Below are 15,775 nucleotides of genomic sequence, written 5' to 3'. Positions count from 1 at the left end.
AGTTCTATCTCATCTCTCTCTCATCTCACCTTGGTCTGCCAAACTACCAAACTGAGTGCGCCTCGGGTTGCGCTGCTCAAAACTAGCTCTGCACAGGGTTCACCACCCTGTGCCATCCTGCGCCGCGCCGGGAAACTAGAGGCCTTCATGTCACAATTAGCAATACAGTCAGTACCATAGACTGTATAAAAAGAATGGACGTAGCCATCGTCACTTCAGTCATTGGTTATTGGAGTCCCATTTTTAAGTCTCAAGTTCAACAATTGGGTCATTGCCATCTTGTTTTTTTGAGGCCAAAGATTACCATATTTGGACAAGAGCGTGGAGCTGTGGAGGAGCAAGGGATGGATCTGACTCAGAGCCTTTGGAGATGCCTCCCAGACAGCATGTCATTCAAAGTGGTCACGCCCTTAATTAAGTGTAACTTCAAGCCTAAATAAAATTAAAACAGGAGAGTTACATAAAAATTCATCCCCTGTGCATTTGTCACTGAAAGGGAAATTGGCTATGTAGACTGAAACCGTTATTTTGTACCAGGCTGTTAATATGTTTATTTCTGCTGTAAATTTGGGCATTTTAACATGGAGATCTAAGGCGATTGACTGGCTTCTGGAGCCAGCCTCAAGTGGTCATTTGAGGAACTGCAGTTTTTGGTGCTTTGCGTTGGCTTCATTTTTCAGTCTCAAAGGTTGCTGCTTGGGCAAGATGTGTCTTATGAAAGTCAAAATCGAGCTGTATTATGGAAAATGTAGGTTTGTGCAAGAGATCTTCGCCTCTGCTGCTACAATTCTGCCATTTTTAATACACTTAAAATATTCTAGCACTGGAAACCCCCCCTAAAGGTGAATGTGGATTTTTTAAGCAAAGTAAACAAAGCTTTTATTCTAAACTGCAATAATTCAGTCAAATCTTAACCCAAGACACTGAACCAACATAAAAAAGACCATGTTTTGTGGAATTGGATTTTTTATACTAATTAAATTAAAGTAGATTTTTGTGTTATTTTATCAAAAATAATTAAATGAACAAATACATCTGTACCTTTTTGTAGTGTGTAATATAACAATATGCAGGTTACACAGGAATCAAATGCTGTGGCAACATGCTGTGGTGCCACCTGACAACATCGTTGTACCTTGTTGGAATCAAAGTGACCCATTCACAATCAATATGCTCTTTGTGTCCTCAGACAGCATCGAAGATTACATCCAGACTACATCATCCAACGTGGAATCAGCCAATCAGGAGCTCGCGAAGGCCAACCAATACCAGGTAGAGTGAACCGCTCCGTATTGCAGTGCGCTCCACGCTTTTGCATTCACTTTGATCTGTTTTAATTTTGTGTACTTGACTGAGCTTTTGCATTGTAATGCAGTCACAAGAAGCTTAGCTTGATCAGCCATGCAAACAGGGACTTTGCTAACTAGATTACACAGCTTTATCACATCCCCCACTAGCATAATAACAGAGATGATGTAATTTCATGTCATACTTTGCTAGCTTTTGCCTTCAGTTAAATTAATTGTATGTAGAGACAAAAAAAAACATAAAATACTTGCCTGGAGTCTTATGAAAACACAAAACCACATATGTAATTCCAATTCCGTGAGCAATTCTCACTTCTACTGAGATAATGGTTATGAATTAGCAATTTCTTCCTACAAGTGTATTGACTTAGAGAGGAAAATGTATTAATGGGCAACAACTGCAGCCAGAAATTAAATAGAAAATGTGTTTTTTTGCTCTGTGTGGTTTTTGGGGTGGCTTGAATTTCCACTTCGCAGCACATATTGGAGAGACATTTTATGAGATGCCCAAGGGTCTCTTTCTTTTCAAGGAAATATACAGTATGTGTCTTCTGCCATTCTGTCAGGGACTATCTCAGTAGGCCAGAGCTCAGAGTGGCTCTGTGCTGTGTAGGCCCCTGGCTATAGTAAATAATGTATTGACTTAAGTGACACTGGGTTAATAAAGGATCTACCTTTTTTACATGGGTAACGTAGCTTCAGAGCTGCATCTTCACTCTCTACCTGCAACACCTTTTGACAACCATAGATAATATATTGTTGTGATTTTAACATTAAGAATATCAGTGCTATCTGTCTATTGAATTAAGTGGCAATAAAAAGTAGACAGTCATTTTTAAACAGTTCTGGGGAATCTGATAAAATACTTATATTTTATTTGAATACATTTTGGCCAGTGAGTCACGGTTTAAACATTTTCTATATGCACAGATTTTCAACATCATATCAGCAGCTATTCAATATGAAAACGATTGCTGGGCAGTTTCCAGAGTCTTTCAGGACTGCAGTGGTTTCTGTCTGTCCCCCCATGCTGCTGCTCTACTAGTGAGCGAACAAATGAGCGAATGGCAACAGCTTTCCCATTAATTGTTATTTCATTATCTCAAGGAGAGCCGAGGCGTGACCGAGCTCACACTGAGCAATTTAGCTCTCCGCCAATCCAGACAGCCGCTGTCTTTGCAGAGGCAGAGCAGCTGAAAGGAAAAGAAACAACAAAGGAGGAGACAGACAGACAGAAAGTCAGTCAGACAGACAGACAGACAGACACAAAGTCAGTCAGTCAGACAGTCAGACAGACAGACAGACAGACAGACAGACACAAAGTCAGTCAGTCAGTCAGTCAGACAGACAGACAGACAGACAGACAGACAGCATGATGAGTCCGGATTCTTCACAGTCCCATGTTGACATCAAACCTGACCACTCTTTTCTGTGCAGATGCTACAATCTCTATACCAGTTATAAAGGACATATATAGAACATCATTAAAATTTATCTGTGAATAGCTGCAGTCCATTAAATTCATAAAACTGCTCCAACACTTTATTAAAGCTACAGTGTGTGAAATATTGTATGTTCAAGTCATTTTACCTGCTGTCAGAGCTTCCATACAAACTGACACTTCAGTTGCTCACAATGCTCACATTTGAACTGTCTCCAGTGCTTCTACCTTAAGCCGTCATTTCGGCTGCTTTTAGCAGTTACACATCAACTGACAATTCACTTGCTGACATCTCTAACTCTTTAACTGCAACTTCAACTGGTTGCATCTCTCACTCTTCAGCTGACAGTTAAAGTACTTTTGGAGCTTCCACTTCAACTGAATGAGTGACTGACACTTATGAAACTGCTTTAACCTGTTATTTAACAACATGGTCTCACTCACAACCGTTAAATATCAACCCAGTCTGAAGTCGTCAAAGACCGCCGCTTGGTTAGTGACTTTCAGCGTCAGACACAGATGAAAAAGACGTCCTTTCATGTTGGCGTGATACCTGGCTGGTCACCGTTACAGCAACCGTCAGCATCGGGGGGAAACACAGCCAGGCGGGTGGGAGTAGTGGTAAATGGGGCAAACAACCACCAACTTTCACCCATGCCGGTGGTCACTTCCCATAAGATTGTAAAGCCAAACACTGTTCTTTTCTCCTAAATCCAAACGTGTGTGTGTTTGCAAAACGTAACCACGTGCATTTGTTGTTAAAGAAAAAAACATCAGTTTGTAGTGTTGGACTGATGTAGTGTATCTATTTTGAAAGTGACTATATGCAAACTATACATTTCCAGTGAAAACAGGAGTGTATTTAAAAACAGACACTGCATGTAACAGGCTAAGATTGACATGGCATCAACAAAGTCAACAGCCAACACACTAGGGCTAGGACGATATGCTTTTGTCCCAATTCGATTCTATCACGATTCGTGGGTCCCGATTCGATTTATATTGCGATTCTGAATAATTGCGATTTTACAATTATTGCGATTCGATTCAAAGTTTATACACAGCTTTGGTCATGTCTAGCTCTGCCTTTCCTGGAAGTGAGTAAAACCCAAAGTGTGTGTGTATATATATATATGTGTATATATATATATATATATATATATATATATATATTAAAAATTAATGTGCCGTCTCTCTTGATGCAGTGGCTCCACCACACCACTAGGTGGCGCACGAGTTGAGTTGAAGTCGTTTTACCTTTTCAGTGTTGAGTGGTGTTAGAAGAAGAATATGCAGACTTGCAGTAGCCTAGTGCTCAACAAAGTTGAAGTTTATTAGAGCACAGGAAACACATGTCTGTAAGTACAAATCTATTGTTCTGAGTTTATTTGCTTATGTTATGTAGAGTTGCTCACTTGCACTGTATTGTTTGTCATTGTAATGCCGTTGCAGCGCCTATGCTAATTTCTGTTAGCGCGTCTATGAAGATTTCCATTATATGTTAGCATTGTGCTAGCGGACCATGCGCTGTTTTTCCACATTTGTGGCACTCATGCCAGCTATATTTTGAGTTAACTTCTGTCTTCTTTTTATTGAGAAAAGGAGCTCCAGGTCATGTTCACGTGATGGCGATGAGCCTAAATCTTTTTTTTTTTTTTTTTTTTTTTTTGGCCGTGGCTCACTGAGCTGTCTGCTTCTCCTCCAAGTGCTACATGTAGAAGCTTCAGTGTTGATTGGCTATCACTTGTGCCGTGGAACCAATCAGTGGGGGCTGTAGGCAGGACATTGTTACACAGCCAAGAGTGGGGGCTTCAGGCATAGAGACGGCTGCATCAGAGCAAGAGGAGCGCGTTTTAAAATAAACGTATTTTATCGGTGTCGGTGAAAAAAACAGCCTAAAATAAATAGAAAAATATCGATTCTGGGGAGAGTATCGATTTTTAGAATCGTCTGAGAAAAAATCGTGATTAATATAAAAATCGTTTTTTGTCCCACCCCTACAACACACCCAGGGTACTTAGCATGTCACATATTGAAGTGGAAAGTCCATGACCAAACATCGATATGCAACGAGGTCGGAGTGAGAATGTGTTGTAAATACAGCAGCTTGGTCTGTGGCCCTGTCCTTCAAGCTATTACGCTCTAGGTACCCCTCTAGTGTCAGTTTTGGATGGGTCAGTTACCATTTCAATTTTGTTACATGCTACAGTGTCTTTCAAAATAAACTTCTGTCTTCCCTGGAAATGTAGTTTTCACCACCAAAACTACTTAAGGTTTAGGCAACAACACTACTTGATGAGGTTAAGAAAACGATCATGGTTTGGGTAAAAATAACATAGTTTGTTACAGTAACTTATGTGTATGTCATGTGACGACTCTGTCATGTAACATTTGCCAGTAATTTACCTCACGTTGTTGAAAAAACTCTAAATGACTTTTGGTTTCACGTGAGAAACAAACTCAGGTCTCCTGAGTTGAAGCTCTGTGTTTGTATGACCCATTCACCACTGCTCTATTCTGCCTTACTTTGAATTTTTTTATATCTCCCTCTACTGTTATTGCCACACACAGGATTAAATTAAAGTTAGTTAGTTAGTTAGTTAACTACACTGAGCTGTCACACTTCAGTTGCTAACGTAATGGACACTTCAACTGTTACAGTACACAACTGTCGAGTAACTAACACTTAAACTGTCTCCATCACTTCCACTGAAATTTCACATGCTTTTGTCACTTACACTTCAACTGACAATCAAACTCATAAATAGCAGCAGTTACATGTAAACTTACATATTTGACAGCGTCCATACTTCAGGGCCAAACGCACTGAAAGCAATAATGACAGGCCTCATTCGAGCCACATCAATTGATGCTCCTATGGCGCACTGCAAGCATCAGATTTTAAATGCTAACACCACCAAACCAGCAGTATTTTCAGAAGTGGTTGCTGTTATAGGCAAAATTATTGTACATTGCAGATGACACCACTTATTTTCTGAACATTTCATCTGGGTATCCTATAATGTTACATAGGAGGAGGCCAACTGTTGGGTGTATGCTGCTGCTTTCGTCAGTTGGTTCATAGTAAAACTCCAGTAAAACCACTGGGGAGCAGCCATCCAAATTTTATCTTTTATTTTTTTTCTTCCAAGTTTGTGATAGTCACATAAAGCACAGCTAATCAAAACTCTATTCTATGTTCATCAAATGCTATTGTCAGGTTTATGAAGCAAGTTAAATTTTATGACCAGTAGATGTCAGTAAACGTGTAACGATAGAAAAATGGGGTGTGTCTGTTAGCTAAAGAGTCTAAGCTTTTATTTTCCTTATTTTTAGTATCCGACACGACAACACACAGGTTAAGATCTGTAGTAGTATAGCAGTTGGCAGTGTTAGCTGTTTTTAAGAACTGCAGAAATACAACTGTATTGTTTATGAAGTCTTAAGCTAAGCTAACCTAACAGAACTAACATCAGTTGTCAGCATTCTCACTGCATGTCTGCCCCTCTGCCCCTCTGTCTCTCCTCTCAGCCTCACTGACTTTGGTCACTGAGTCCTTATTTGACCCTTCAAAACTGAAATAAGGTCACAGTAGGGGCGTCAAAGCAGTTTGACTTGCCTCTTAATGCTTTTTGTGGTTGTTCAGCCATTCAAAACAATAGGTGTACTTCAAAATTTACCCGTCAGACGCTTTCATTTTGTTTGGGCCTGTACTCTCCATTGATTCTTTAACTGCTTTCACTTTCACTGATTGCTTTCATTGCTGTACTTCAGCTGAAACATCTCTTATTCTTGAACTGACAGTTGAACTAGCAGCTTCAACTTCAACTGATATTCCATGTCACTTTTCAAATGTTCTCATTTATTACTTTTCAACAACTCAACTGCTTTCAATGCCTGTCTGTCACTGGACATGGAAGTATCTGAACTGGATTGTTGAAATTTCAGTTGCCATTTCTGCTGCTGCCAGTGCTTACATACTAAAGTGACACTTCATTGCTTAAAGTGCACACCCTTCAATTGAAATTCCATTTGCTTTTATTGCTTACAACTGCTAATTTATCTGCTTTCGGTGATTACACTTTAGCTTCTTTAAATGCGTGTACTTCAACTGGAACCCTGTCTCCTACACATAACATTTGTACTTCACTAAACTGCCTCATTAATGATGTTGTTGTGGAAACATAATTGCTGCCTGGATTATGTTCAGAGACAGCATTCCTTTCAGGTAACTAAACATTACATTCATGCACCATGCAGGCTTTGCAAGGAGGTGGATGGGAAAGAAGGTGGGCGCACAGAGTGCAGGACCTTGAAATCAGAACTGTAGGTTCAGTGTCAAGACTCCTACAGGTTTAGGCAAGAAAGCACTTTGGCTAGGGTTAGGAAAAGATTGTGATTTTGGTTAAATACTAATAAAAAAGATGATAATAAAACTATACACCAGTCACTATGAATGGATACTGTATTGCGTAATTGGTAATTAGGGCAGAAAACAACTGAAATAAGTTGTCAATGAACAGTTTGCTGATACATTCAGTACCAACATTTTTGCGACTTGCCAGGTTTGTTAATTAGCAACATTTCCTTATTATGTTAATAGAAAACCGACTCGGCTCAGCATGACGTTTCCTTCAAAACATATTTGCTGTTTCAAATTAGTTGCATATAAATGTAATTTCTAGGAGACAGGGATGCCAGCGGACATTTCAAATAGTTCCAAAAATTTGATTGCCATTTCTGTTGCTGTCATTGCTTACATGTCAAAGTGAAAGTGACACTTCACTACTTAGAGTGCACACACTTCAATTCGAATTCCATTTGCTTTTATTGCATACACCTGCTAATTTATCTGCTTTCAGTGATTACACTCAGCTGACACTTCACCCTTATGTGCTTCAGGATAACTCCAATTTTAGGTTTTCAGGTATAAATCCACAAGCAAAGAATTAACATCATTACATAAAAAAAACAGCATTCTTTCCCCCAAAATTTAACATGACATATTTGGTATTGTCACTAGAATTTAAACCAACATTCTGTAGGTTTGAATGATACACAGCTGACAGAGCTCCCATTGCTAAGCTTATTTCAACATAACAGGTGTTGTTTCTCTGTTCAAACACATCTTAAAGGGACATTGTGTAACATTTTCAGTTGTTTATTGGCAAAAACTGATGTCTGCAATCATAAATATGTCATCACTGATGTACTATTACCTCCACCAATAATCTGACTTATTCTCGTAAAAGGAGAATTTCGGATTTGTTTGTACATTGTGCGGGTAAGTCGTCTGTGGGGTTCCATTACGTTTTGCCATCTTGAGAATACACCCGCCAGCAAGGGACATACAGCACCGCCTTCGGCGTTTTCGTTGAAAGCCAGGCCAGCACTGCATGACTGAGGAGCCGAAGGAGAGGAGCAAGAGGCGCTTCGCTACTACCCTGGCAAATTTGAAACAAAGTCCCACTCTTTGAGCATAATGCAGGATCATGCATATGCAGCATCAAGAGAGACGGAATCCTCATCGCCAAGAAAGCTCAAAAGGGAATCAAAAAGGCAATGAGACCGGCAAATTAAAAAAAAAACCACGTCAGGGTAGCCTTTCCCAGGTAGAGAGAGCTGCTGAGGGAGAATGGTAATGCAATCACAGGCCAGCGCCGCTGTTGGCTGTTAGCTGTTAGCTGTTAGCCGCTGTTAGCGCTGGCCTGTGATTGTATTACCTTTCTCCTTCAGCAGCTCTCTCCACCTGGGAAAGGCAAGCCCAATGCTGACCCTTGTTTTTTTTAATTCGCCGGTCACGCTGCCTTTTTGATTTCCTTTTGCACTTTCTTGGCGACGAGGATTCCGTCTCCCGTGATGCTGCATAATACATGATCCTGCATTATGCTCAAAGAGTGGGACTTTGTTATGTGGATGTAGTGCCGCTGGCCACTAACAGCTGTTAGCGGTGCAGTAATGCGAGGAGAGGGATGAGGTGTGTGAGGTTGAGCCACTTGTCAGTTGTCAAAGGACAAGACGTGATTGGTTTGTTTCGATTTATATCCGCCCCAACAGTCCACGTGTGTCTGTGTAGGAGCCTGAATGAATACTCCATGTAGTATCGGATGACATGGTTTCATCAGTGTTATCATAGCTTTTTGGTACACAGCAGCTACAGTTGTTGTAATACGTGTTTGAAACAGTGAGGCGCTAGAGTGCGCCATCTGTTTGAATACAATATAAGATTTCAACGTTAGATGGGAGAAATTCCTACACACTGTGGCTTTAACATTTTATTCAGTGGCAGTGATGCACATAAACAGTGAACAAATGTTAAAAAAAAAAAAAAAAAAGGCCTTCAGTGTTGTATTTTGATCTGACACATCAGAGACGCAGACTCTCTCTGATGCTGTCATTCCAGACAAAATGATGCAGACCTTAGTGGCATATTGATTTTAAGTCAGGGCCAATCTGGAAATAAAGTGGAGTAGATATGTGGACCCGTGATCTGGTTGAGGTTCACTCAGGTGTTGGCAGTTTGGCGGTTAGATCTGCCCTAAGACTTCTAAATGAAAGAAAGAGATTGAATACTTTGCAGCAAGTATAAGCTCTGATGTAGCCTTGAACACTCCTTGATGCTGGTCTACATGCACCACTGCACATCTCCACCAATGGTCAATTAAGAGCGGATGTCATTTTCTTCTCGTGCCCCGCCTTGTCTACTCAGTTTACACGGAAAATAAATTGAATCTATAATCCATTATCAGGGGGCAGATTACTCTCCCCGCTGCAAGTTTCTCTAGTTGCAATGATGTTTTATCACCTCATCTGTGTTCAGTGGACCACAAACTCTGATTGTTGATTGCTGCACAAGATGGTTTATAATTACCAATAAAACACAGATGTTCTAGCACTTCTGTAGCCATTTCACATGTAGAAAAAACCCAACTTAAGTTATTGATTTGATTTTGGGGGAGGGGGGCTCCCATGCTGATGTCATTGTTAAGACTTAAAAGTCCATCCATCTTCAGAACTGAAATTGATCCCCCAGTGAGCAACTACATCCTTCTGGGTCTCAAAAAAAAAAAAAAAAAAATCAATGTAACACAGTTTTCCTCCAGCTTAATTGAGGATAATATAGAGCGCTGGCTATTGTGATCATGAAAGGAACTGAGGAAGAAGAAGGGGAAGGAAAAGAAGACAAAAAGGAAAAATGGCTTGTAAATGAATGGGTAGACAGATGATGGACCCATCCACACACAGACACATACAAATTGTTGCCCTTTTGACAAATAGGATAATGAAAAAGAATAACCCAATCACAGTGTTAAATCTCTGACTGATCACTTTTCTCGGACAGGGGGGATGGACTAATGCTGACAGATTGCAGGGAAGCTGGCGTACTGTTCAATCACTCTTGTCCCAGTCCCTGCGGACTCTTTATGCTTCTTTGAAGGATATGGAGTGGAAATAACAATGTTTGAAGTTACCCAAGTTGATGTCAGTGACACTTCTCTGGCTGTACTACATCAGCCACAGCTGGCCTGAGCAGGCAGGCGAGGAAAGAGAAAACTTGACTTCTAATAAAACATGGATACATTGCTGAGATGAACTTTTTAGTTTGATTAAAAACAATATTAAATGTCAAAAGGCCCACAAGCCACTGTGGTGTTCAGTACACCCAATAACCAATAAGTGTTGGATAGAACAATCCACAAACAAACACATTTTAGTGTTTTAAGGCCTTACCATGAGAGGAAAGAAAAATATGACTTTGTCCTGGAGCTGATTTAAGATAAGCTGGGTTATTGAAATTAAGCGTTTAAGCATTTATTGTGGTTTAACAGGGTTTGCGAGCATACGTGTGTCAATTAATGCACAGATTTTCTGAAAAATTTGCACTGAAATGAATGAAAACTAATTCTGTGGGATCTTATGAATGCTTGCACACTCCTGTGGAACATTTGTGTGGGGGAAAAAATATTCAATGGATCTCAATGTTAGCTGGTTTCCACATGCTTGAATATATGTTTCACCAATTGAATCCTTTGTTCCAACTGATGTAGGACTTCCAAGTCATAGTTAGGTTGCTGCCAAAATAAGGGAACATTTTATCAATTTGTCTTCTACTTCAGCTAATGTGATGAAGATTCTAATGTAGATGATATGCACTTGCTAATGTTATGTATGTTGGTCACAGAACATGTCAATACAGCACATGGCTTATTATGATGCAGAATGATGTCATCAGTCCACTGGGTCTGTCGGACCTTAAACAAACCTTTTCTGGTCGGCATTGTATAGCATTCCATGCCTTGAGAAGAACAAGGTACTGAATAAGGTTTCTTCATGGACGGGTGATTGTTTATCAGATCGGGGCTTTGATGTTTGGAGCAGCTGAGTGGTGTTGTTGCTAAGTTATCAGACATTGGCCATATATAATATGTCATATACAGATGACCCCAATCAGTGGCAGGCAGGATGAGATGGACCATCCATGGACAGCCGCGGCAGAGTGCTTTTGCAAGATTCTGTTTGAATACATCTAAAATAAGAGCCATAATAACTACAACATTTATTCTTTTTTTTCCCAACATTATCTTTATTGAGTTTTCAAAATGCTTCCAAAGTACATAAATATACAGAGATAAGAGTGGTCTCACATCAAAGGGGACGTCAGGAGCAGCTAAATTATTGTCCAGCCTTCAAATCGTCCTTCTTTGCAAGTCAGGTTATGAGATAACATAGAGCAACACTTAGATGAAAGTACAAGTACAACAAAGGTTTCTCTAGATTATCAAGAGTTAGCCCAAATTATTTCACTATTGTGCATGGTTCAAAAATACAAACTCAGATGTACAATTCACACAGAATAAAGAAATCAAGTATCAAAAGAAAATAAATTATTTTAGGACACTGCAAAGGACTACCGAAAACTACGCCTCGTCCACTTCATTCCCCACATTACTTAAATCCACACTCTCCATATATTCCATAAAAGGACCCCAAATGTTTTGAAATAGTGATAATTTCCCCTTTATGATGTAAGTAATCTTCTCCATAGGTAAAGTTGTGGATATTTCCTTAATCCAGTTAATGAATTTTGGTTTACTGGTACTCCTCCATGAGAGTGCCATGACTCTTTTTGCAAGCAGTAAACATAAATCCAGGGCAGTGATTATTTTTCTAGACATATGATGTCTATCAGGATATAAACCTAGAATAAATAGTTTAGGGTCAAGAACTAATTTTATACCTAGTATAGTCTCTAAAGCTTGTTTAATCTCCCACCAGAACTGTTGGACTTTATTGCATTCCCAGATACAGTGGAAGAACTTCCCCTTCTCCTCTCCACACCTGAAACACAGGGCTGGGATGGCATCATTATACTTGTTAAGCTTTTCTGGCGTCACATATGTCCTCATTAGCCAATTATATTGCAGTACTTTGAGGCGAGTATTGGTAGTTTGTGTTTGTGCTTCAGCACACGCTTTTTCCAAGTCCTCGGAGGGCAAATTCTCCTGTAAATCTTCCCTCCAGGCGTTAAGTTTCCGTAAAGAAGACTCAGAGGAACCGTCTGCTAACATGTTATATAGTTTGGAGATAATTCCCTTTCCAAAGCAATCTTTTTTCATTTCCATTTCCAAAGTGGACAACGGGGGGATCGACAAACACTGGTTTTGAGATGATCTAATAAAGTTTCTCACCTGTAGATATTTAAATTGATGTTTGTTTGGAATGTCATACCTGGCAATCAACTCCTCAAATGACATCAAAATCCCACCATCTGATCCCATGAGATCCCCTATTGTCTTCAAACCTTTTTCGGCCCACTTCCTAAAACCAGGGTCTGCTCTGCCTGGAGGGAAAAATTGGTTACCCCATATCGGGCTGAAGCGTGACAGAGAGGAGGATTCACCTAAATACTTCTTAACCTGATAACATTTATTCTTTTTGCAGCAGAAATATAAGCCTCCTGTCTTCACTGTCATAACGTCATGACCTTATGTTACCTCACATTACATGCTGTGCAAATGTAGTATTTTGCCAGAATTTCCTGGGGAATTTCCCAGTAATAGCCATGGGAGATTGCTGTTTACATAATCCTTTATATATTGATGTAAAATAAAAACCATAATAGCTAGAACATTCATTTTGTAGCAGAAAGCTAGGGATTTTGTCCTCCCTGTCATCATGTTATATGCTCGTAATGATGTCACCACGCTACGCCACATTCATGTGGTGAAAAAATGCACGGTGGCGCCAGAGAAATAAATGATGAATCCATCACAATGCCTTTGTACTCTGCTCATTAAAATGAGCACACCTCAGAAACAAAATGATATATATAGTTCAAATTAATTATTCTAATGATTATGGAGTGTTAATAAATATTTTCTTTATGTATCTACTACATTGAAGAATCTTTTGGATCAATGTGTTTTTCTTTTGTGAAATCTGTCGATTTCTTTCATTTCTTTAATGACACAGTACCAACATCTTTATTAGTTATTATGGTCTCCTAAATGACATAACCTTTTAGCTTAGATTGTACAGATTTTAGTGATATGACGCATTTGAAGATACTCCAAGAAATAACATCACAATAGGCAAAAATACCAATATGGGCCCTGGTGGACCATTTCCATTGCAGAGCTTAAAGGGTTAATTGAGCAAGGGTGTGTTTTATTGCCTATGAAGTCAACTTTTTTTTTTGTTAGAGGGAAAAGTGCACAGTATTGCTGTAAAGACTGCCATTTCGCTGACTTAGTGTCAGGTGTCGCGATGAAAAGTTCAGCATAAGTTTTTAGATAAAACTGTAAAATACCTTGAAGAAGTGATTTGGTTTATTGTTTTGATTCATAGGTCTAGAGTATGGGTCCATGTGAAGTGTGAATTTAGGAGAAACAAGTACAAACCAAAACCTATAGAACTATGGTAATAGAATGCATGTATGCCATTTGGTGGCCTGTACAAGTATCTACTACAAGATTAAGCACTGCTTCAACAGTGCATCTCATTTTATGACAATGTGGATGTGTTTGTGTACTACTTTGTTTATGAAGGATGAGTGTTGCTGTTTATGCACAGTGTGTTTCATTTTCTCTGAGGGATATATCATTTCATACAGCAATCTACCTGTGTGTTTTCATCCATATATTGAATGTGTGCTGGTGCACTTGTGAGCTTGTTTATATAGCTCTATGCTGGTTCAGTGCAATATGCTGTACCATGTTGGTTTAGGTTTACAGCTAATTCTGGAGACATGTGTCTCTTGTCACCTTTGGCAGGAATGGAAAAGTACTAAATTATTTTACTCAAGTAAAAAGTGTTGTTACTCAAAGAAATTACTCAAATAGAAGTAAAATAACCGTTAAAAAGGTAAAATGGTGGGGCAGGGGGATGTGATGATGATGTTCGATGACAGACCTGTTAAATTAAGATATTAAATGAAAGAGCTATAGACACCACAGAGGGTGCAACAAGCAATATTACGCCACAGGATAAAACATCTCCACCGCAGCCAACGCAGACATGTAAACAATAAACTCCACAGCAGCTGCAGCCATAAACACACAACAAAAGAGAGCCTTTACGCAACACATAGCACACACACACACACACACACACACACACACACACAAAACACTATGTTGCTTAGCAACATTGACGTTCTCCTCCAGAGAGTGAGGTACATTCATCTTAGTGAGTTTGTTGTTGTACTCACCTGTCGAACGTCACTCTGCAAGCCTTGAGCACTGTGAAGTCCTCTTCAATCTGCTTTGGGTTCAACTTCTCTGCCTGTTTGTCCTCAGAGCTTAAAGGGGAACTATAGCCATTTTCAGAATTCATACATGTTATTCCTATGATCTGAGACAGTCCAAAAATATTAGTCAACATGAACAACTCTCTCTCAAATCGAAAAACTAGAGTGCTAAAACTTAAATTTGAGATGTCACAGGGTATTAAGTCTGAATCTGCTTCATTGACAATAAATTGGAAAATCTGCTCTAGGTGACACTAATGCAGGGCTTAGACTACTCGCCATTTTTGTCAGTCACCATGTCAGATTAGGCGATTGTGGAGTTATAACATCTTACTGTGACTTGGCCAACAGACAAGACAGACTACACGTTGGTCCATGACCAATCATCCTTGGTTGTCTTTCATAACGTGTGATGTCATCGGATTATTCTTGTCTAATTTTTATTATCATTACTATTATGCCAGCTGAAATGTTACTGTAGTAACACAAAAAGCACCACTAGATGAATGGACCAACATTTGAAGTACTGCATGCAAACTATGCATGTCACTGAATCCTCCACAAGAGGTTCCTTCAAATGTTTCACAATAAAAGCCTTTTTTAGAAAATGAAGAGATTATCTCAATCAAAATTATAAGGGGCTTTTAATTTTAAATGGGTTCAGGAAGTGCTGAGTTTGAACTTTACCAAGGCAAACAAGAATGGATTTAAAGTATCTGTATCTGTGTGGTAACGTTCTTAGAGTAAAAAAATCAAAAAGGCTGGGATGTTGTTGTCATACAGTTGTCCACTGCAGCAGATTGCTCTTTGTTTCTACTGGTCAGCTGACATCTGTGACGGGAAAAGTCATGGAAGACATAAAGAAACTCAAACATGCTAGGCTTTCTGTTGGGACATTGTGGGGCACCCCAGACCTGGCGTCGGTTGTCATTTACTATGACACACCACATGGGATTAAACAATGGATTATCCCGTACGACACTCATTGTCATTCTTAATCCCAGCTGACATGGTACGACATTGGGCCGATATTGTGTAGTCTGAACCTGGCATAGGAGCACCTACAGTAGGGGAATGTTCTGAGTATATGGGTACCTTTTCTGTTTTAGAACAGAGAACGCTACAGTAGAATAAAGCTCATTTTGGTAAAAGAAAACAATAATTCTGTGGGTCCAAAAAAATCAGGCTTCATACCTAACTTTATAACCCAATGACATCACATTTGAGACTTAGTTCTCAGTTTTCTGGCTTTGAGAGAGATATTTATTAAACTTTACT

At 39.5% G+C, this 15,775-nt stretch overlaps 1 protein-coding gene across 2 annotated transcripts in view; it reads left to right on the top strand.

Moving 5' to 3' along the window:
* The window catches only part of tsnare1 (T-SNARE Domain Containing 1), a 320,279-nt gene that overhangs the window by 219,054 nt on the left and 85,450 nt on the right, over positions 1 to 15,775 (top strand). For both annotated transcript variants that reach the window (XM_033639648.2, XM_033639647.2), the window contains one exon: positions 1,190 to 1,272. In XM_033639648.2, the coding sequence (XP_033495539.1) occupies positions 1,190 to 1,272 (83 nt within the window). The remainder of the gene's footprint in view (positions 1 to 1,189; positions 1,273 to 15,775) is intronic.

Source organism: Epinephelus lanceolatus, chromosome 10, assembly GCF_041903045.1.
Source record: "Epinephelus lanceolatus isolate andai-2023 chromosome 10, ASM4190304v1, whole genome shotgun sequence".
Taxonomy (NCBI): domain Eukaryota; kingdom Metazoa; phylum Chordata; class Actinopteri; order Perciformes; family Serranidae; genus Epinephelus; species Epinephelus lanceolatus.
Note: the sequence above shows the minus strand (reverse complement) of the source record. Positions and strands in the feature narration are given on the sequence as shown.